This window comes from Athene cunicularia (assembly GCF_003259725.1).
Source record: "Athene cunicularia isolate RWA chromosome 26 unlocalized genomic scaffold, athCun1 chr26_part1, whole genome shotgun sequence".
Lineage (NCBI taxonomy): Eukaryota > Metazoa > Chordata > Aves > Strigiformes > Strigidae > Athene > Athene cunicularia.
In genome coordinates, this window is record NW_020799136.1 from 1457912 (window position 1) to 1478386 (window position 20475).

The window sequence follows — 20475 nt, forward strand, 5'->3', positions numbered from 1 at the left end:
AGGGGGGGGTGTGTTGGTGTTCCTGCACGTTTGGCTGCAGGTGCTGCCAAAATCAGCTTTCAGCTGGAGTCAGGGCAGAGCTGCTCCTTGCAGGCTCCCCGCTCCCGTGCAGGGGGTCTGCACTGCTGCAGATTTTTCTGCGAGATGCCTCAGCCTTTTGCGTGCCGGCTTGGCCCCTTCCTGAGGGATCCGTAGTGGAGGAGCCGAACTCCAAAGGTGGGGGGTTTTTTTCAGCTTTAGGGGGACAGGCAACAACCCTGCTGGCCATGGGTCAGGCTGCTGGTCGGGGGGGACCTGTGGTTTGGCCTCGCAGAATAGGCACCACTGCTGAAAATTGCACCTGTGGGGTGGATAAGGAGGTGGGAAAGTTGCAGGACTAAATTAATCTGTGAACTTATTACCACAATGATGAATCTGATCCTTTTCTGGGCACTTGGGTGCCTGTGTACCTGTCTTGGAGAAGGGGAGAGTGCTTGGCTGGGCAGTGTTTCACCCTAGGATGAGATTTCTGTATCATTAGCACTGGCAAGGCTGCTTCATATTTAAGTGTTTATTAAAAAAAAAAAAACAAAAAACCAACCGAGAACATCCCCATCATAAACTTTGGGGCCCCAACCAGAGCTGAGCATAAAAGGAGAAGGCGAGAAGGCGCTGCTGCGGAAGTGGGGGTTTTGCTCAGGAACAAGAGCCCCGCGGCACCGAGAGATGAGATCTGACCCGGGGAGCAGCTTTTTCACTTAGAAATCCCCCGGTAAACCATCAGCACCAACGGGCTCCTCTTGGGGCTCTGCTCGATTTGCTGCCAAGCTGCAACCCTCAGCAGGTGCTTTGGGGTTCAGCTTCCCGCAGCGTGGGGTCAGGAGGGCTCTCCCGGTGACCTGGGCTGTTTTCTTTGAGGGGGGGGGGATGTTGCTTTTTGGAGGGGAGGGGAGTTTCATTCACCTGGCAATTTTATTTTAATTTCTTTGAAGAAATGCTCCCTTGGGGTTTAACATGGGATATTCCCTGTTAGCCAGCGGCTCCCTCTCGCTATGATTAACCGACACGTACTGCTGGTTTTTAAATGTCATTTGATGATTCATCTGTGTAGGAGATGTAAAAGAGCGCGGTGTTAGTGCAATAGGCGCTGCACCCCGCGCCGGTTTAACGCTGTTCTTTTTGAGCCAGGGCACTGCAGATCCTCAGCTGCCTTTCCAAATGAGCCTGATCACGTTCGTGCTTGGGAGCTTTCCCTCGCAGAGGGGTCGGGGGCTGCTGCAGCCCCGGCTCGCCCAGCTCCTCACCTGGATGTGGCTGGTGTGGGTAACAGACCTCGTGGCTGCTGGAGAAGATGGAGCCTTTTGGGGGTTTGGTGTTATGGGGATGAAATGGTTCCTGTGCCTGAGAGAAAAAAAAAAAAAAACCAAACCCAACACACACAAAATTTGCTGCTCAAGCAAAGGATGTTGCATAATGGGTCTGTGCGGAGGTGGGTCCTCACATTTCTCCAGCTGGAGGTGGAAACCATCTTCAGGCCTTGTGAAGGAAGGTTTTGGGGGGTTTATGACATGCTGGGGGCTTGGTGGGGGTGCAGGTCCTGCAGGAGCATGAGGCTGGACTTCCACTCTGGATGGAGCTGGCCCTGGAGCTCGGTGAGGAGGAGGAGGAAGAGGAGGTGGTCTGGTGAGGCTGGGCTGAACAGTGAGAGGAGGGCAGTGAGGAGGGCGTGTGTCCAGGGGACAGCCACCAAAGCAGAGGGACAGGGGACAGGCACAGCCCCAAGGTGGACACCTCCCCTGCGTTTTGCTTCAGTCTGTGTCCCCCCATTTTTACTCAGCATCTGACTGCTCTTGAGAGATGTTACTGAATGCGGAACGTTTCCACCGCCGCAAGAACTGTGTGTGGCGGCAGCATGGCTTTTCCCCACCAAGCATGGTACCTGCTCCTGGCCACGGGCACAAAACACCAGCTTGGACCCAAACCTGAGTTGATCTGCTGGGTGTGTTTGGGATCGGCAACATCTATCCATCCTTAGATGCCCAGGAATGATTCCCGAGCCCGGGATGCACAGCGTGGTCAGTGCTGCAGCCAGCAGCCCGGGGCATGCCCTGTGCTGGGCAGGAATAAGCTAAATACGGATAACTTAGGGATGTGTGTCTTAAAAAACTCAGGAAAAAAAATCTCTGTAGAGGAAATTTGTATGTGGAGTAGGGAGGGGACATACAGGCCTCCTGCCACGTACAAATAAGAGAGTGGAATTTGATCACTGTGATTAGAGAAATGATTTTTCTGATTGAAATAACTGTATTAGTCTGAAGAGTCTCTTTCTAGGAATTTTGTAATTCCTTTTTATTTTCGGAACCATCAGCACAATCACTCTGCGTTAGCAAAGAACTGATTTAGATCTCAGATCTGACTTCATCCCCAGAGATCTGTTCCTTGGTGTTTTCGTGACTCTTCAGCAGAACGGCTTCAGTGGCTTCTGCCTAAAGCATGATTGCTTAAAACTCTGCAAAATTGCTCTTCAAGCCCTGCATCAGTGACTGCCGGGGGAGCTGGCTTAGAGGAGAAAGGGGCAAGTTTCTGTCCAAGAACAGAAAACACAAGGTAGTTTCACCCAGGGTGGGATCTAGGGATGGGGGTGATGGAACCTCCAGGGATGGGGGTGATGGGACCAGGTCCTGGGTTGGGGATCCCTGAGCAAGGAGAGTTGGGGTAACCCAGCAGGAAACAGCCATCTGTGCCGAAGAGGAGGGAAGCTGTGACGTGGTGGAGGTGTCAGCAGTGGGATGCACGAGGGGTGTTGCTGTGGAACCACCTGCCAGTGGCTCCGGGGCTCCGAGCAGAGATGTCCCGGCTCTCCGGTGACCGTGATCGGGCTGTGCCGTGCTGCCCTGGCCCCGCTGCCCCCCAGCCGCCTCTGCTCCCTGCTGCAGCTGAATTTACAGTTCTGAGCTACTGGTTCTCGTGTTTTTGGCTCAGATTTGAAGCCTTCACATTTCTCTTCAGTCCTCTGCGCTGCGGTGTGGCAGGGGTCACGGGGCACGAGCTGGTGATGCTCCTCTGAACTACAGCTCCCCAGCCAGCAGCACTCAGACATGCTTCTCCAGGCCTTGTTTTCTGATGTTTTAAGACAAATCTTTCCTTAATAAGCAGAAGAATTGAGGACTGATTCCCTGAGGCATAAAATCCCTTCGGATGAGGTCTTCAAAACGCTCTTGCAATCTGAAAGTAGGAGCCAAAGGCAGAGCTTGGGCTGGTTTTGGGGAATGCAAATTGTCACAGCATTGCTGATGTAAGTGGCGATGGACCTGTGCCCAAGCACACCAAGGGAGGACTTGGCCACTCCTGCCTCTAGATAAGACAGTCGTTGCCAAGAATGCGGTGATGTTGGGCCAAATCCATCTCCACCGTTCTGCTGTTCAAATTCATTAACTAAATAGCTGGTGAGGAAAATTGGCTGGGAGTGAGGGGGCAGGGATAGTGTCTCTGAGGCTGGTTTGGGGCTGAGGAAGCAGCCCTTGCTCCAAGGAGCATCCTGTGGAAGTGCATGCTCAGCCTTTCTACCTACAGAGCTTTTCCATGGTCTGGTTTTATGACTAGCAAAGCCACGGTTAATGAGCTGCTGGTGGTGCATCCAAGCTGTGCCCACGGGCCAGCTCCTTGGTGCCAACTGGGGAGCCGTGGGGAGAGGGCACCGTCCCCTCTGCGCTGCTGCAGCAGTGCCAGAAAGCTCCCGGTCCCACCTAGAGCCGTTGTTCCCAGCAGAGAGGTCTGGCGTGGTGCAGGGCGGCTGCCTTTGCTGGCTTCAAAAAGGTTTTTAAGTTGGAGGTTGACTTCTGCAAGGCGAGAGGCTGTAGGAAGGATGCTCTTCAGCTGGACGTGGAGTGTGGCTCCTGGCATCCTTGCAATCCAGTAAATAGAAAAACTCGTCACAGAGGCTTTGTTGTTGCCTTTCTTGGCTTAGAATCGCTCTTTTGAGAGAATGTCACCAGAATCATGATGGCCCATGGGGTTTTTTTTACCTCCCCTGTAATAGCCTGTCGCTCGCTCACGGCTCATTAGGTGAGTGGCTGATTGCAGAGGCGGCCAGTGTGGCTAACAGGGACCGCAGCTGCCCAGGCCCCGGGCGATGGACGTTGTTGTGAGTCGCAGCCGCCTCCCTCTTCCCGGGATGCATGTTCTGGGCAGCCTTTATCCTGCCGAGCATTAGCCCAAGTGCCAGATGAGCCTCGAGTCCTTTCTTACAATGGATGTTTCTTAGAATTGCGAAATAATGCAGGTTATGGAACGGGAGCCCGTTTGCAGCAGGCTGTGACAGGCAGGGGAGGACACGGGCACGTTCGCTCGCTGTGCCCCAGGCCACCGTGGCTGCGTGGCCACGCTTGGTCCCATGCAGCCCGCGGGTGCCTGTGTCTCACTGCAGGCTACAGCTGTCTGCAGGTTATTTTTTACAGCAGTTTCACAGGGGCTGGTAAACCCCTGGCCTGCTGAATTTAAGCGATGCCAGCGGGTTAAGCTCCGGCAGCCGTGGCCATGCGGCGTTCTGCAGCGGGTTTTTTTACGGCAGCAGAAGCATCCTGGCAGCTCCGGTCTGGCCATCACTTTCCTTCCAGTTGCACGGGGCGGGGGTGGCACGATGGAGGCGATTGGGAAGTGGTTTTGCAGGCTGGCTCACAGACGTCGTGGGGTGCTGCTGCACGGCCGGGCCATCCCCGAGGGTGGGTGATGTCCCACCTTCCCAGTTTGCAGCCAGGAGAGCCGCAGGTCCAGCGGTGGCTGCCAGGGTTTGGGCGCAGGCAGAGTCACCGAGCTGTTGTTTTGTTAACAACTTGTTCCATCCTGTCCTGTTACAACAGGAAATGTGGCAACGGTTTATGGTTAATAGCTTCTGTTTTTCTTCCTTCAGTCAGAATTGCGTATTCTGCACCAGAAACTTTGCAAAACCAGAGGTTTGGGTAGATGCATGAAGAGCAAGAAGTAGCTGATCTAATCGTACACGGCAGAAGGAGCAGCACTTCTCCCAGGCCGTGGCCGCCCTTCCCAGTGCTTCCCCGGCCGTGTGCTGGTGCTGCTGGGCGGGCTCAGGCCCTGCTCGCTGGCCGGTTTTGGTCTGTAAAACAGAAAAGCAGATCTCCAGCCATGGGGTGTGCAGGGCCTTGGGGAGGGGTGGTGTGGCAGTGCCGGGGGCTCATGGTGTAGTGGTACCTGAGCACCACCGCCCTGAACGGCAAGAAGCAGTGAAGGGGTGAGCCCTGGGGGTCCCACAGAGCTCCCCTGGGGTCCCGCAGGGCCCCCCAAGCCCGAAATAGCTGCCGGAGCCGGGACAGCAGCTCGGGTGTGCGATAGCTCTGCTCCAGGGTTCCCGCACTCGGCCTGCGTGGAGCGTGTGCCCCGTGTTTTGTCCGGGCATTGGTGTGTGTGCTGTGCTCATCGGCCCCGTGCTGGCATTGCTGCTAGGGAGAGATTATTCAGTTTTTCATTCCCTCGAGTCCAAGGGTTTAGGAGGAAGGTGAGCTGGGGGAGGCTGGTGCAGTAGGATTGCTCCTGGGGTCAAGTGAAGAGCTCTTTTTGCGGTGCTGGCCGTGTTTGTTGCAGCGTTGGTCCAGCTGACTCTCACGACACGTTGAAGTTTTTCTCTTCAAATCCGAGCGGGTGCAAGAACTGGCCTCGCTACGTTTCAAGCCCACTTAGACATTGGCACTATGAAAGTGGCAACTTCTGCTGTGGTGTTTGCACCAGGTGTAAGGGACGAGGGGCTTGGGAGTCCTGTGCTGCTTTATGCCCCCCCCTCGCCCCCCAACCTGCTGTTTCGGAGACGCATCTGTAGATCCAGGGCTGGGTCACAGCTGCCGGCAGAGCCGGGAGCCCTGTGCGTGGTCGCTGTTTGGTTTGGTTTTTTTTTTCCCAGTGCAGGGTGGTTGCTTTCTGCCTCCCTTAAATTGTGCTGCAGTGGAAACGGTTAAACCATCTGTCACTGTCCCTGGGAGCTTCATAAAAGCAAATTAATTCCACACTGGGTGGAATTATAACCCTAAGGGAACATAATATGGCCATTAAAATCTGTATTTGGCAAATTGTCACAACGCAGGGTTTCTTTTCCAATGACAATTGCGCGTGACGGGGAGAGGACAACCTGTTACCTGCAGCTGGGGCCGCGTGATCGTGTAAATTGTCGGAGTTGGGTTGGAATCCCGTTTCCTCGGGCAGTGCTGATACAGGGGGCTCACGCTTCCAGGCGCAGAGGAAGGCTCCGCATGGCAGAGGTGCTGCTCTCGGGGCTTGGCCCCGAGCTGGGGCTGCTGCCGATACGCTCCTGGGTGCGGTGGGAGCCTGGGGGCTGTGGGTGCTTTGGCTTAGTCAAAACAGATGTGGTAAATAAATGAATTATGGGCAGTGTTTCTTTCCTGGTATGTTTTCCCAGGGTGGGGTCTGAGCATCAAGAAGCTGCGGAATGGGCAGAGGAAGGCGACGATTTGGGGAAAGCTTCGCTCAGGTGGGAGCTGAGCTGCCTCCTGCCTCCCCCAGCGCTGCCGGGGCAGGAGCAGCGGGCGAGAGGGGCAAAGCCACCCTCCGTCCCAGCCAAGGGCTGATCCCCTGTCCAGGGCAGCTTTGGGTGCCTCGGCAGGGTCCCACCGCCGCTGTGGGAGCGCTGGGGAGGCCGCTCAGCAGAGCTCAGCAGCGCAGCTGACCCTGTGCCTGACTGGAGGAGGACGGGGGTGCGCTGGGGGAGTCGGGGGGCTGAGCAAGCCCAGAGAGCAGCCGGCAGCTCTGTTCTGTCAGGATGAGTGTGTGGGGAAGGCAGGAAGGACACCAGGGGCTGGGCAGCGGTTTGTGGATGGAGCTGTGCAGGGACGTGGTGCCACCAGCGCCGTGGTCCTGAGGCAGGCTCCTGCCCCTCCTGCTGCCAGCGATTGAGGGTCCCTGGGGCAGGAAGGAGCCCCCTGGGACCGACACCGCTCCAGTCCCGCTGTCCTGGGTGCACTGGGCATCCTCCATGGAAACCGGGCGTCATCAGCCCACGAGCTGCTCCAAAAGCGCTTAATTGCTGGCACGAGCTGCTTTCCTCAGCTGGAAACATCCCAGGAGGGGAGGGATTTGCCTCCTTGGGGAGAAGCAGATTGCAGCCCCAGGGATGGCCCGAGCCCTGCGGGTCTGGGTGGATGCTGGCGCGCACCGGGTCGTGTTTGTGCCGTGACGGAGCGCAGCAGAGCACACAGCACCGCAGCAGCCGGGCCTGGCAGCGACAAGAGTCTCTCTGCGTGCAGGAGGGGACAGTCCCTGGGGTCTCCTGGTTCTGATTTGCTTTGCAGTCGGGTGGGGGCCAGCCCTGGGGGGTGGCAGCAGGGCTGTGCCTGTCTCCAGCACTGCAAAATGGGTGACGTGAGGAAGTGGAGGGTTTCTGAGTGCACATCTTCCGTTAACTTAAAGGGAAGTGTTTTGGTTTTGGGTTGTTTTTTTTTTCTTTCTTTTTGTCTTTTCTCCAGTGCTACTTTTGAAAATCTCTACCCTTGGCATTATTTTTAAATCCGCCCACTCCAGCCCAGCACCTGCGTGCGGCCGTGTAAGACCTATTGCAGTCAATAGATTGCAGTGAAGGACTTCGACAATTCGGGGAGTTGAAATTGCCATTATGATAAGAGGATGTTTATGTGCAGTTCTTAAATACCCCAGGAGAGCTTCGCTTTTATTTTCTTAAGGCACTAAACAAGGAGGAGACTAAGACAATGTCAGTGCCCTTCCCTTGGGTCACGGTGTTTCGAGAGGTCTCGTACTGTTTGCCAGTCTCAAGCAGAAATTGTGAATTCTCCACTTGGGAATCACTCGAATAAATTTGGGGCTCTGGAGTCTCAGGACTGTAGCTGTCTTGCCAGATTGCAGCCAGGATTTCAGTTTGTCCTGTGCCTGATTCTCCTCCTGAAAGAAATATCATGGGTAGCCTGGGGCAATCCTGGCTTAGCTTGCTCATCCTGGTCTCATGTGCTTCGAGGCTGCCTGGGAAGAGATGGGCTTTGCTCCCAAAGTTGCTTTTTTCCTTTTTTTTTTTTTTTGTCCTTCTTGGAGGTTACAGGTTTTGTTCTGGCCATGATAAGAGCATCCCTTCACGCTTTCTGCTCTCCGCTAACGTGAACTTCTGAGCCAGCCCACATAAGACACGGGAGTGCTGCTCACTGTTCCAGGCAGTGCTGGGAAATGTATTTCCAGTCTGTCTCCGGGGAAAGTGGTGAATTATGGAAAGGCAGCAGAGTGCTGGGCTGTGAGATCCAGCCCGCTGAGCACAGCCCAGGACACACACGGGCTCGTTTGCAGCAGGTCTGGGTGTGGGATGCTGGAGCCTGTGCCTCAGAGGGGACCTGCTGTCCTACCTGGCTGGAAGGTCCCTGTGCCGAAGGGCTGTGGATAGCTCAGGCTCAAGTGGTGTCAAACCTTGAAGCACAAGATGAGCCTCGTATAGGGAGTTTCCAATGGTCTTGTGGCAATAAAGTCATCGAGGCTTCTTGAATGACCCACGTCCCGCTGCCGGCGGCTGCAGAAGCTGGTGAAGAGCTCCAGCAGGTTTTGGAAGGGAGGACACTGGTTCTTGTGTTCCTGCAGCGCCTGAGCGTGCCTGGGCTCTGCCGTCCCACTAGGCACGATGGTGCAGGGATCACATCCTGACATTTCCAGGGTGTCCGTGGGCCTGTGCTTGGGCAGATGGGAGGTGGGAGCAGGTCGCTCAAGGCTGCTACAAGACCTTCTCTGCAGAAAACCATCTGCAGCCGCGTGTTCCTGGTGCCTTGTCAGAGCCACCCTCCTGGCTCCCCGACACTGCTCCTGCTCTCTCCGTCTCACATGTCCCTGGAGGAAGGTGACCAGCAGCCCATGAGCCTTGCTGCGAGCCTTGGGGGCTGGGAGCGGGGAGGCTTGGTGGCCAGAGGCTCCCTGGGGCCCGGCAGGAGCAGTGGGGCTCAGGGGCAGGCAGGGCTCCGTGGTGGTTTGCACGTTTCCGTCCAGCGTACCCCAGAGACGGCCCTTTTCTGCAGAAAGCACTTGACTTTTCCCACTTTAGGTGACCCGTAATGGGCACCGTGGTTCTGCTCCCCTCTAGCACAGGTCTGGCAGCCACCCCGACCCCGCCAGCATCCTCCTGGACCAGGCGGCTCAGGCCGTGCTGCCAGCAGCGCCAGGCTCTGCTCCAGCACTTTCTGCAAACCCCGTCATTGCCTTTCGGCTTAAACGCTCCAAACCCTGGGTTGCGTTTGGGAAACACCCACAAGCTGCCTCTCCGCGACGGGATCGTGTTTTCCCGTGAATCAGTAGCGACGTTTCCATGTGTGACCCGCAGGTAAATCCCACCTACACACCGAGTCTCTCGCTTTGCCTCCCAAGAGGAAATTCCCCAAAACCCGAGCGAGGAGCAGCGGCCGTTGCCCTCCCGGCGAGCCACGCGCGGGCGGCCGCTGAGCGGTTTCCGACACTGGGATGCCTCGACTGGGTTTGCAGCGGGTGATTAGTTAGTCATGCAGCCAGCTTGCTGCTTGTGTGATTTGACGGCTCTGAGCTGTAATTTCCAAAGCTTTGGACAAGAGCAGCGAGGAGTAATCCAGCAGAGATTTAACTTCAGGTTCTGCCTGGGTGAGCCTGCAGGAAGCTGGTTTTTAAGGGGGTGCCTGGCTTGGGTAGGCAGAGCCATGAATACTAGAAATAGGATGTGATTTTTCTTTTTAATTGCATTGCAAAAAAGCAAAGAAACGCTCAGTGGGTGCAGGTGGCTTTTTCCTGAAAGTGGGTGGATTCTTAGAAGCTGGATTCTTTGCCCTGGTTTGTGCTGAGACATCTTTACTTCCCTGCGCCTCTGTGTCCCACTCTCCAGTGGGTTTTGTGTTACCCTCCGCTGCCCGTTACTGGCGTACAGAGGTGGTTTGGGGCAGGACGTGGCATCCTGCACATTTAGCATCTTGGCCTTAGGGACTGTCCCCACCTGTGCCGTTGCTGCTCAGCATGGGCTCAGGATCTGCGCAGCCTCTTTGTTGCTGCGTTTCCCAAGAAAAAGTAGAGCTGAACAGATGCAGCGTTACCCAATACATAAACCAGCTAAAGCCTGTCTCTTCTGATTTCAGAATGTGACACAAACAGTAGAAGAAGAAAAACCCGAGCCTCCGACCGTCCAGGAGATCAAACAGAAAATTGAAAAATACAATGCCAAAGTTACAAACTGCCTGTTGATGAAGCTGGTATGTATTGGGCTCTGTTTACCTAATACGTGACGCTGGTTCCTCTGGGCTGTGAACTGAGCCAGGCTTAGGGAGGCATCTCCAAAGCAAGAGGGCTTGGTGGCTGTTGAGATGTTCCTGTCCTCCTTACCCCATCTGTTTTTTTCTCCTGCTCGGGTTTCCTTAGCGTTCGAGATAACCCTTCCCCGCCTCCATCCCTTCTCGACTGGGAACACTGGTACAGTAATCTCTGGCCAGCCTGTGCTGTGAATGACTTGCCACAAATAGATGAGCCCACGTTGTTCTAGCAGGGATGAGTCACGGTAAAACTCTAAATCCAAAGTGGATTTAGAAACGCAAAGTGTATTTAGAAACACAAAGCCTTTCTAGAAAGAGATGCTTTTCTCCTCTCCGCTGCCAGGCTTGCTTAAGCACAGGTCTGAGAACCAAAGTGGATGCTTTTATATGTTGAAGCTTTGTTGCAAACTTGCTTATCACCACCTGTAAGGAAAGCCTTGATGGTATGTGGTGAGAAGACAAGAAAATCAACTCTTTAACAAACCGGAGTACCACAAAGGTGCAAACTTCACAGGATCTCACAGAGAAGAGGGAAAAGCTTCTTAAAGAGTGAAATAATTAAACTGTAGAACTTCCAAGAACAGCAGCTTCGTAACTCCCTGGTGCTTGCTAACATCTGAAAATAAACCCGAAGTTTAATTAAAATAGTAGATCTTAAAACAATTTCCTTTGTGAAGGCTGCGCAGTAATTTCTGCTGGAATGTCTCGCCCATTGATTTTTACCAGCCCTTGACTTACAGGAGTCATTCGAGACCCAAACGTTTACTCTCGAGTTACTTTGCTTGAGGCTTAGTGAAGATAAATCTTGAGCCTTGATACAGCCTTGGGGGCTCGACTTGGCTCAGCTGCTGGCGGTGGCCGGTCGGTGGCACCACGGGCCAGTGCTCCCAGCACCTGAGGGGGGTCCCCTGGCTTGTTCCTGCCTGGCACCCACGGATGGACTGTACAGAGCCAGGATTTTCTCTTGATTTCTGCATTTTTGCAGAGCTGAGGGTAGGGTAAGGACCTGTCGTGAGACAGGCTGGTCTTGAGTGATGCTTTATTACATGAAGATGAGAGAATCCCATAAGCAGGAAATAAAATGTGAGGAACACAGTTGGGAGATCCTGTTGAACACGAGGGTAGAGACCTTCCCAGAGGTTTCAAATCCTCGCTTAAGTGCAACTATAAATTACATGTAAAGGTTCCCATAACTGTGTTGGTTTCAAATAAGACAAGATCGCACACACACGAGGAAGGGATGAGTCAGTGCTGAGTGGAAGGAACTGGAGAAAATCAATAGTGACTAACCCGAAATTACTGGTTACTTTTGACGTGATTAATATTCTCCCAACTCCTGGCGGTACCGAGGGGTAGAAAGTCCTGCGGTCACCCCACAGGCTGCAGCTCTGCAGACCAGAAAGCCCCTCATAGTGAGGGTAAAGGACTGGAAAGGCTCCCTGGAGCCTGACTCTCCCCTCTCCTTCACTTTAGAACGACGATGGGACGTACACAGGTTTCATTAAAGTGCATTTGAAACTGTGCCGGCCCGTGACGGTGCCGGCGGGGATCCGGCCCCAGTCCATCTACGACGCCCTCAAGGAGGTGAACCTGGCCGACATGACGGACAAGAGAACCTCCTTCTACTTGCCGCTGGATGCCATCAAGCAGCTCCACATCAGCAGCACGACGACGGTGAGCGAGGTGATCCAGGGGCTCCTGAAGAAATTCATGGTGGTGGATAATCCTCAGAAGTTTGCACTTTTCAAGGAGATGCGGAAAGATGGGCAAGGTGAGTTCGCGCCCTCCGACCCGCCAGCTTTCCCGCGGCTGATCAGTTTTGCTTATTATTTTGTGTTGCAGACGCATACCCAAAGCGTTCTTCTAGGAGTACGTGGTGTGGCAGGCACGCAGCGTCTAAATTCCGGCTGAATAAATGCCTGAACCTCCACAAGGAGGTGATGCTGCTAATGGGGAATTACTGGTTTTTCAGAAGGGGGGCTGAAGTTACGGATCTGTGTGAGAGGCTCAGCTGCTTGCGCTGTGATCCTGAGCAGCATGAACTGCTTTTACACGCTCCAGCTACCTCCTGAGCTTTCCTCTGCCCTGGCAGCCAAGATCTCACCGTGGGTGTCTGCTGTCCCCTTGCAGTGCTCTTCCAGAAGCTCCCTCTCACTGAGTACCCCCTGTACCTCAGGCTGCTGGCGGGCCCTGACACAGACGTGCTCAGTTTCGTGCTGAAGGAAAATGAAACAGGGGAAGTTGAGGTATGTGGGTGACTCTTTCCCTTGATTTTTACGTGGATGTTGGCAGTGTTGGGGAGCACGTGGCCGCGTGGCAGAGCTGGGAGATGTACGGCAGAGCCCGCAAGGGTGAAGTGATGCCCCGCAAGCAAGATAAAGGGGCTGGGTTTGCCTTCTAAAATACAGAGTGGGATCCCAGTTTTTCTCCAAACTTAAATAACCAGCTGAATGGACTGCTTGTACCTTACTTTAAAAAAAAAAATAAAAAAGAAATAATTTTGGGTATTTATTGCTCCTAAATTGTGTTGATTTTGAAGAAAACTTGAGCTGTGAAAATGCTGAGGCCGGTTTTGATGGCCAACCCGTAATCTGTTTACAGAACCAAGCAACACCACCCCAGAGTCAATCCTCAATAATTAGATCCAAAAGATTACTGCTATGAGTAATCCACTAATTTAAACAGAAGCCAGGGACACTCGGGTAGCAAATTCCCCATCAGTTTTTGGTTGCAGTCGTGCTCCCCACCACGACGAAGGCAAATGTTGGGAGCTGCTGGATCCGCCGGGGTCGTGCCGGCCGTGCCCCCGCGGGAGGAGCGGGGCTGTGGCCGGGGAGGGACGCTGGCCCCCGCGCCGTGCTCGGCAGACATAAACTCAGCGTTCATGGAGTGATTCCAGTCCCAGCCTGCAGCCTGCCCGTTCCTCGCTGTCAGCCCAGCGCTGTTGTGGGTGACAGCCGGAGCGGCCCCGGTGCCAAGAGCTTCACTGAAGCTCAGTTTTGATAACGTCACAGTCAAATAAAGAGCACTGGACCTCGCTCCCCCCAATGCTGCATCAATTACTCCCATGTATTTTTCAGTTCCTTAGGGAGCTGTGTCGTCTCTTGCAGTGGGAGCTTTAATTCACCCGAGTGAAGATGATTTCTATTAAATCTACTCTCGGGGGCTCAGGACTGGGATGGTCCTTTACACTGCAGCCCGTTATCCCATCTCTCTCTCACGACCCTGCGAGATTAAGCTACCTGGAAATCAGATACGAGTTTAAATGCCTTTTATCGTTCCTCTTTGCAGATTCAGGGGAAAAAAAAAAAAACAAACAAAAAACAACAAACCACAAATGCGGTATGGTGAATGGTGTGTGCTTATTTTCCCTCTGTTTCTGCTGGTTTTGCAGTGGGACGCGTTCTCTATCCCAGAGCTACAGAACTTCTTGATGATACTGGACAAAGAAGAAAAGGACAAAATCCAGCAAGTGCAAAGGAAGTACGAGAAGTTTAAACAGAGACTGCAACAGACCTTGAAAGAAGCCAGAGGCAAGCCTGGATAACCCTTCAGGAGGTGCTGGGCATCAGACTAAGCTAGATACTATTTTTAAAATGAAAAGACGCTTCTCAGGACACCTTATAGCAGTCAGTCTCCCTTTTCATCCTTCCATTAAGGACTGGCTCACAGCACCCATAAAACGAACATATTGCATTTTCTCCTTCTGAAACCTCTTATCCCAGGACGAGAGCCAGGCAAAGAACGGGAAGCCTGTTTCAAAACCGTGCCCGTCACCAAACCAACCACGCAGCTGCTGGTTCGCTTTTCAGCTGTACCATCAGATGGAGAAGCTTCGTGGGAAACGCTCAGTGTTAAACCCAAGGGGAACATCTCCTGGTTAATGTTTTGAGCGGGGCCACGCGTGCTGTTCACACTCCTCCCAGCAACCTGCTTCGTTCTGGTTCGGCGGGGCCGCGGCTCATTGCCTGTGCCCATGCGGCCGAGTTCTCATTTCGTAAGTAGAGCACAGGAAGCTTCAAGATAAAAGCAGAGGAGGTTGTTGCACCAAACCACGTGGGTATTGCAGCTGTAACCAATGCTGGATGGACTTGTTCAGGGCTAAGGTAGGCAGGGAGATGTAAAGTTGTGACACCAAGGCAGCTGCAACACCCAAACAGTCTGTTAGTAAGTATTATTGAAACTTGGCAATGTTAATTTCTAGGAAAGTCATCCATTTTGCTTCTATTTAACTTCCCATTTTGAAGGCAGATGTGAATTAAAGCAAATACCCCCGACGCTTCGCTAAGTTAGCCGGTGTTTTACCAGTTCTCTACTCTGTAGGAATCGGGACCTGTGTTTTAAGAAATTCTGTTTGAAAAGCGTGAAGATGATGGGGCATAGTCCAACGGTTTGATACTGAACATTTAGCAATACATATCCAACAGACCAACCTGGGAAAACTCCAACCCCTTCACATATCAAACCGATTTTGAGCTCCGAACGGGTCTGGCACCAAGACCTGCGTGGGGAAGCTTTAGCACCCAGAAGGGTGAGGGAACCACGAACCTCAGATGCTCTCTGCTTCCTCCTGCTACTCCTCCTTGCACTTCCCACCGCTCCTGCCCGGGACACACCATCCTCTCCCTCCCTGTGCTGCTCTCGCCGTGTCGTGTTCTCCTTCCCCCCCTTCCCCGCTCGCCACCGGTGCTCTGCCTGCACGTGCAGGAAGGTTACCAGGGTCTGCTCTCTACGTGGAGCTAGGAGAGGACAGCGAGTCCCTCTCCCCCTCTCTCAGGGCTCCCCCATCTCTGATGCGCACGCTGCGCATCCCTCATACAAATCCTTCAGCTGGAGCATCAGTCGCTGCCCTAACTCTGCCCGGAGACCTTGACCTTGCTGACGCCCGGCAGCGGGGGGCTGCAGGGTGAGGCAGGTCCCGGGGATGCCAGCCTGAGAGAGGATGGGTCCCACGTTTACTCTCCGTGCTCGGCACACCGTGCACAGCCGGGTTCGGCCTTCCCTCTGTTTACACAGGACACGGCAACAAAGCGTAGCGAGAAAAAGAACCGTTACCACTGGTCGGGCTCAGGCAGGGCCCGAACAAGTGTCCCTCCGAGCTGGCTGTAGGCTGCTGTGACGCCACCTGCATGAAGTAGGGAGGGAGGCAACAGGTTATTGGGTAACAGTTACCACAGAGACAACGTGGAGGAGTCTAAAATTTACCTCAGTGCCTTTTTTTTTTTTTTTTTTTTTTTTTTTTTTTTTTTTACCTCTGCATTTGGGCTAAGGAAGAAGTTGGAAGGGGCTTTGGGGCTTCTGTCAAGAGGCCTTGTCACTCCTGTCCCCCCCAGTTACCCGAAGTACCCTTGTGATGAGGCTGCTCTTGTAGAGGGACAAGGAACTGTTTTGTTTCTTTCCTGCAGGTGACTGCTTGGTAATTTTTATTTTTTTTTAATTCCTCCCCCTCCCCGATTTCTACTGGAGTATATTTGTTTATAAACCCTACGAGAGTAACTGCATCACTTAGAGCCCCTCGGTTTGTATAAATGCCACTCTCTGCAAGCTTAGTGCCAGCTCGTGTTCGAGTCAGCAGCGTAACAGGGCTCGGGCCCGCGGCGCAGGACGGGCCTCCCAGCTGTACTGTATCTACACCCAGATGACCTTTAACAGCGTGACAGCAGCCCCAAAAGCAGCAGTTTTCATGCTTTGGGGCTGTTTGTCCATTTCCAAGAATACTGATTACTTCACTATGCACTTGTGAAGTAATTCAAATAACATTTATCTAGTGCTGCGAGTCTTGAAGCACTGTATAAATACTTCTGTTCGGTCAAGAGGAAGACCACGGTAAAAACTGCCATTGGTTCTGAGAGGTAAGATCCAGATGCTTGTTTTTTAAATCCCTTCTCGTTCTGGCTAAAAGTTGTAAAGATTTCCTTTTTGTTGTTGTTTTCTACTAGTTTTGGTGACTGTCTCCCCCTCCCCTCCCGGCACCCAGCATGTCTTTGACATTTTGTAGAAGGCATGGCTTCTTATGCAATTACCGTGAATGCTGCTGAAACCCTCCTGCAAAGCGGAGGGCTGTTTCTTTCTTTTGGTTTTTTTGTGTTTTTTTTTTTTTCAAGATACGGGGCGTTTGAAGAACAGGTAGATCTTGAAACTCAAATTCTCAACAGTCAGTTGAGCTGTTTAGGACAGAAGCGTTGGCCCCTTCCTTAAGCGCAAAATACTGTTGGCAGTGCCTTTGGTTAGTATATTGTCTTGCCTGGTTTGTGTGAATTTATTTTTCTGTCTGTTGTAAAACATGTAAAATAATGTGTATAGAATGGAATAGTAAAGCTTCTATGGCAAAGTGAAATGCATTTTTGCAATGCTGTAATTTATTTTTACTACTCCCTAGTAATTCCATGGCATTTTTAAAAAATGTCTCACTTTTCAGCTTTTTCGAAGGTTCTGAAACTACTTGTTCATATGTAGACAGTGTAAAAGACAACGATAATAAAACTGTCAGTAATCAAACAAATCTCTTTAGCTTCTTTTTCTGGCGCCCTCCTATGGAACTTTCATGTATTAAATTTAAAGGGGAAAATACAGGAATCTTTTCTAGAAGTGAATTTAAACTTCTTAACCCTACTGTGAAGTGTTTTTAAGATTCAGCTAAAGAGGTACAGAACATCTATCCCTGTGAAACCTGACCAAAGCGTTCCATTAATCTTCTCTTAATATTTTAGCTGATTTGACAGAACTGTGACCCGGTTCTACCTGTGATAAATTACAGTTAATGTCACGTTAAAATGTATTTATATATAAAATTAATATAAACCATAAAAAGCCAGCTAATAGAGTTCATTCCCAGTGCTGAAATGTCTGATATTAATACTTGGCAATGTTTAAAAGGATAAAACCTAGAATAAAATGGGTTTTACTTCTGCTCTCCACAGTCTATGGCAGAACACACCGGACTGTTCCAGCACTCTGCTTACACTGCACTGGAGGTTCTATTACCACGCCTTTGCTAAGACACGCAAAGCAAGAATGTTGAACTAGCCAAAAACCACCACAGACAGAAAAACAGTGCACCATTAGGAACTTCTAGAAAATATATGGAAAAGGGTAATGCTAGGGGTTTTATTCCACTTTTTATTTTTATGAAAAATGAACAGCTGGAGCAATATTATTCATTAGGTGACTCCTAGACCTTGTAAACATCCAGGACTCATTTTTGAATGAATAGGGCCTATATGTTATTCTTGATTTCTTGGCAAAACACTTCTATAAATAATGAGATCTGAGGAATTCTTACAATAGATTTTTCTCTTATTTCTTCCGGCCAAGTTTTGGAGCCTTCTCAAGGCCTTGAATATATTTCCGAGGTAGCTGGTATTCTTCTGCAACATAACCAAGAGTTAACTTCAAGCAAATATTCAGAGATCAAGAATGAAAAAGCTTTGTCTTGCTGTAACCAGTCCCAGCCCAGTTCCAGACTCGACTTACCTAGCAGCATCTTGGCCAGATGATGGATTTGGTTGCCTTGGATCTGGACCTGAACTCTGTCTTTTGTTCCTGGTACTGGGGTGATGGTGGCACTGGCTTGTACTTTTTGTTGCAGAACGTTGGCTACACACTGTGGGTCCAGACCATACAGCTCCAGGTTCTTGATAATTGTCACCTACAGGTTTTAATAATTATTACAAACATCACTGCTGTAGCTATTAGCAAGTCAGGTCTCATTCATCCCAGAAAAACGAGCTGCCAGAGCTGCTCTCAGAATCTGGGTTTCTGCTCAAAACCTCTACTTTTAGTTCTCCTTTTACCTTCTTATTTGATGATCTCTGTGCTACGGTTATGTTGATGGGCTCAATGTTTCCTTTCCTCACAATAGGTTCTTGTCCAAAAAATGTCACCTGGTGTAAGGGCTGCAGTCGTTCAAGGCACCTGAACAAAGTTCATACATCCAATTAGTCTGTACAGTACAGCAAGGCCGATGTGAACCGTGTTTCTCCACTGCAGCCTCTGACAGGTTTTTGAGATGACATGAAAGCCAAGATAGTACATGTGAGAAGGATTTGTATCTTAAGAAGATAATACATGCAAAGATCTGCATCCTAGCTATTATTTAAAGGGACTGACTGAAAAGAATGCTCGTCCACTGACTTGCAAAAATCACAGCTTAGATCGTTACTGGTAAAATTTTATAAATTGAGTCTTGTAGAGGAAAACCTTCTTTGATTTTGTCTTTAAGCCATTGTTCACAGATCGCTGAAGCAATTTCAGTTTAAAATTCAATATAAACTGTGTTACTGTCCCATGAGCAAACCTGGCTACAGAAACAACAGAAGCTGCTGGAGGCACCTCAGACACGCTGTGTGATAAGGAAGCTCCAGGCAAGTAAAACGTTGAGGGTATTTGGGGAAAGTTTTCCAGTATTTGGAAACAACGGTCTTGTGTCAGATACTCAGGCCGCTGGGACCTAGGAGGTGGGTTTAGGTTATAAATGCAGAAGCTGCGCAGCACATAAAGAGCTGGATGACTAAAAAAGGGCACGTTCAGCTATCTGTGGCAAAGAATGGCTTTTTAAGTATGTACAGATTTTACAGAGAACCAGGCTCTGTTTGTTTAGGAAGCTTTCCCTGCTAAGTGGTTAGCAAGTAAACAAAAACCCCTAACAACAATTAATGCTAGATGCTTATTAAGTGGTGAAGAATGAGAGATCCTTCAAGGGAAGGTCTTTGAGTATTTTTTGTTGTATTACTGGTCAGAAGTTACAACATAGGTAGGGCCAATAAGGTGTGGTTCTGAGTTGCATGCAATAAATCTGTGTCATACTGAAACACTACATTGGGAAGAGTCACCTGCTCAAGAGGTCATCCCATTTAAGGTTGGAGATTTCATCTTGTTCTGATTTATCTAACAGGCAGTCGCACAGAATGGCATTCACCTTTACAAAGCTACGAAACAAAACCAGACATTAGAAGCAAACAAGTTCACTTTTTTCCCCTCTAACTTGTGCATCTCCTGTTGGAAGCAGGGTCGAACAATTTCCACATCTACTTACTTTTTGTTTGTTTCATCAACCAACTCATTAGTCTTCACATAGTTAATGATGATGTTTCTCACCTCACTGCTTGAGAGGATGCTGCCTTTTCTAAAGAGAAAGGAAACTTTAACTTATTAAGTAGTTAGGTGTTGGATTTTGTCACTAAGACAGCAACTACTCTTGACTATGTTTGGTAGCAGCAGCTCAACACTGAAATACATCTGTGTGTGGGAGTGATTTCTTGTTACACCTCAGCTGCTGTACACCAGATAAAAGGCTCATGGCGGTGATTACAGAGACTCTAAAGCCCTTGGTTCTGGGAGCATGACCCAAAGGGCACCCCTAAACTACAGGGCACTGTGGGTAACTCATCCAACAGTGCTCAGCTGAAGAAAGGCTGCTGCTGAGTGCTACCTCAACTACATCAAAACAGAGAGGATTAGTGCACAAGGAGGTAAGTGAGTTCTTTAAATTATCTGGGCATCCTCTTTTAAGTAAACCATACTGTGGGTGGGCAGAATACGCCTTATCCAATGGCAAATTAAGACAATCCGAGTAAAACGTATCAATTTTGACACTTGAGCTATCACCTCCTTAGCTGTGGGAGAAGCGATGTACTTGCTGAACACATTTGTCACAGCCTCTTATCTTTCTTCCCTTTGAGAAGCAACGAATATATTCTCTTGATTCCCATCACCTTTCCTGACAGCATTGCAGGGCCCTCCCCGTGAGGGCTAGCAAAATGGTAACAGCATAGTTTGGTCAGTCTCTTTCTTCATGTAAAAATGGTTTTGTTGTACTTTTGTCATGCTTACCTGTGTCCAGATTCCTGAAAGAGTGGGATCATTTTTGTTGAGACCCCATAAAGCGGAATGATTTCAGGAGCATGGTACACTTGTTCTCTCTCTTCACTCTTGCTGTCTTGGGCAGCAGAGGCTGAAGAAAATCCTTCAGGTACTGCAAATGCTTTAATGCTGAAACGAGAATTATTTGGTGAAAGAGATTGAAAGTATTCACTTTCATTTTACTGAGAAACTAAAACCTAGCAGAGTCACACAAAAAGCTTTCTGGTCTGCTGTACACTATGTCAGTTCCTCCAAATGCCTTCCACTGCAGTGGGGGCTGTGTCTGTGGATTAAAGGACATGATGAAAATAATTTGAAGCATTAGCTGCAATTACTAAATTTGTCCTTGTACACATTTCAAAGA

General features: G+C 50.7%; 2 protein-coding genes across 5 annotated transcripts in view; one reads left to right on the top strand and one right to left on the bottom strand.

Annotated features, from left to right (window-relative positions):
- RASSF5 (Ras association domain family member 5) overlaps window positions 1-20475 on the top strand; it is a 22326-nt gene that overhangs the window by 511 nt on the left and 1340 nt on the right. The window contains exons 2-5 of one of the 3 annotated variants that reach the window (XR_003399981.1): window positions 10080-10193; window positions 11724-12021; window positions 12381-12496; window positions 13645-15338. Coding sequence is in view for 2 of the 3 variants with exons in the window: in XM_026864205.1 (XP_026720006.1) it covers window positions 10080-10193; window positions 11724-12021; window positions 12381-12496; window positions 13645-13797 (681 nt within the window). In the remaining variant the exon portion in view is untranslated. Of the gene's footprint in view, window positions 1-10079; window positions 10194-11723; window positions 12022-12342; window positions 12497-13644; window positions 16753-20475 lie in introns of those variants that run through there. The other 2 variants (XM_026864205.1, XM_026864206.1) reach the window with 2 other exon arrangements.
- Window positions 15693-20475, bottom strand: part of EIF2D (eukaryotic translation initiation factor 2D) — a 12992-nt gene continuing 8209 nt past the window's right edge. For both annotated transcript variants that reach the window (XM_026864203.1, XM_026864204.1), the window contains exons 9-14: window positions 20082-20240; window positions 19285-19374; window positions 19082-19177; window positions 18044-18164; window positions 17724-17898; window positions 15693-17617 (exon numbers count right to left, since the gene is read on the bottom strand). In XM_026864203.1, the coding sequence (XP_026720004.1) occupies window positions 17547-17617; window positions 17724-17898; window positions 18044-18164; window positions 19082-19177; window positions 19285-19374; window positions 20082-20240 (712 nt within the window). In that variant the 3' untranslated portion in view covers window positions 15693-17546. The remainder of the gene's footprint in view (window positions 17618-17723; window positions 17899-18043; window positions 18165-19081; window positions 19178-19284; window positions 19375-20081; window positions 20241-20475) is intronic.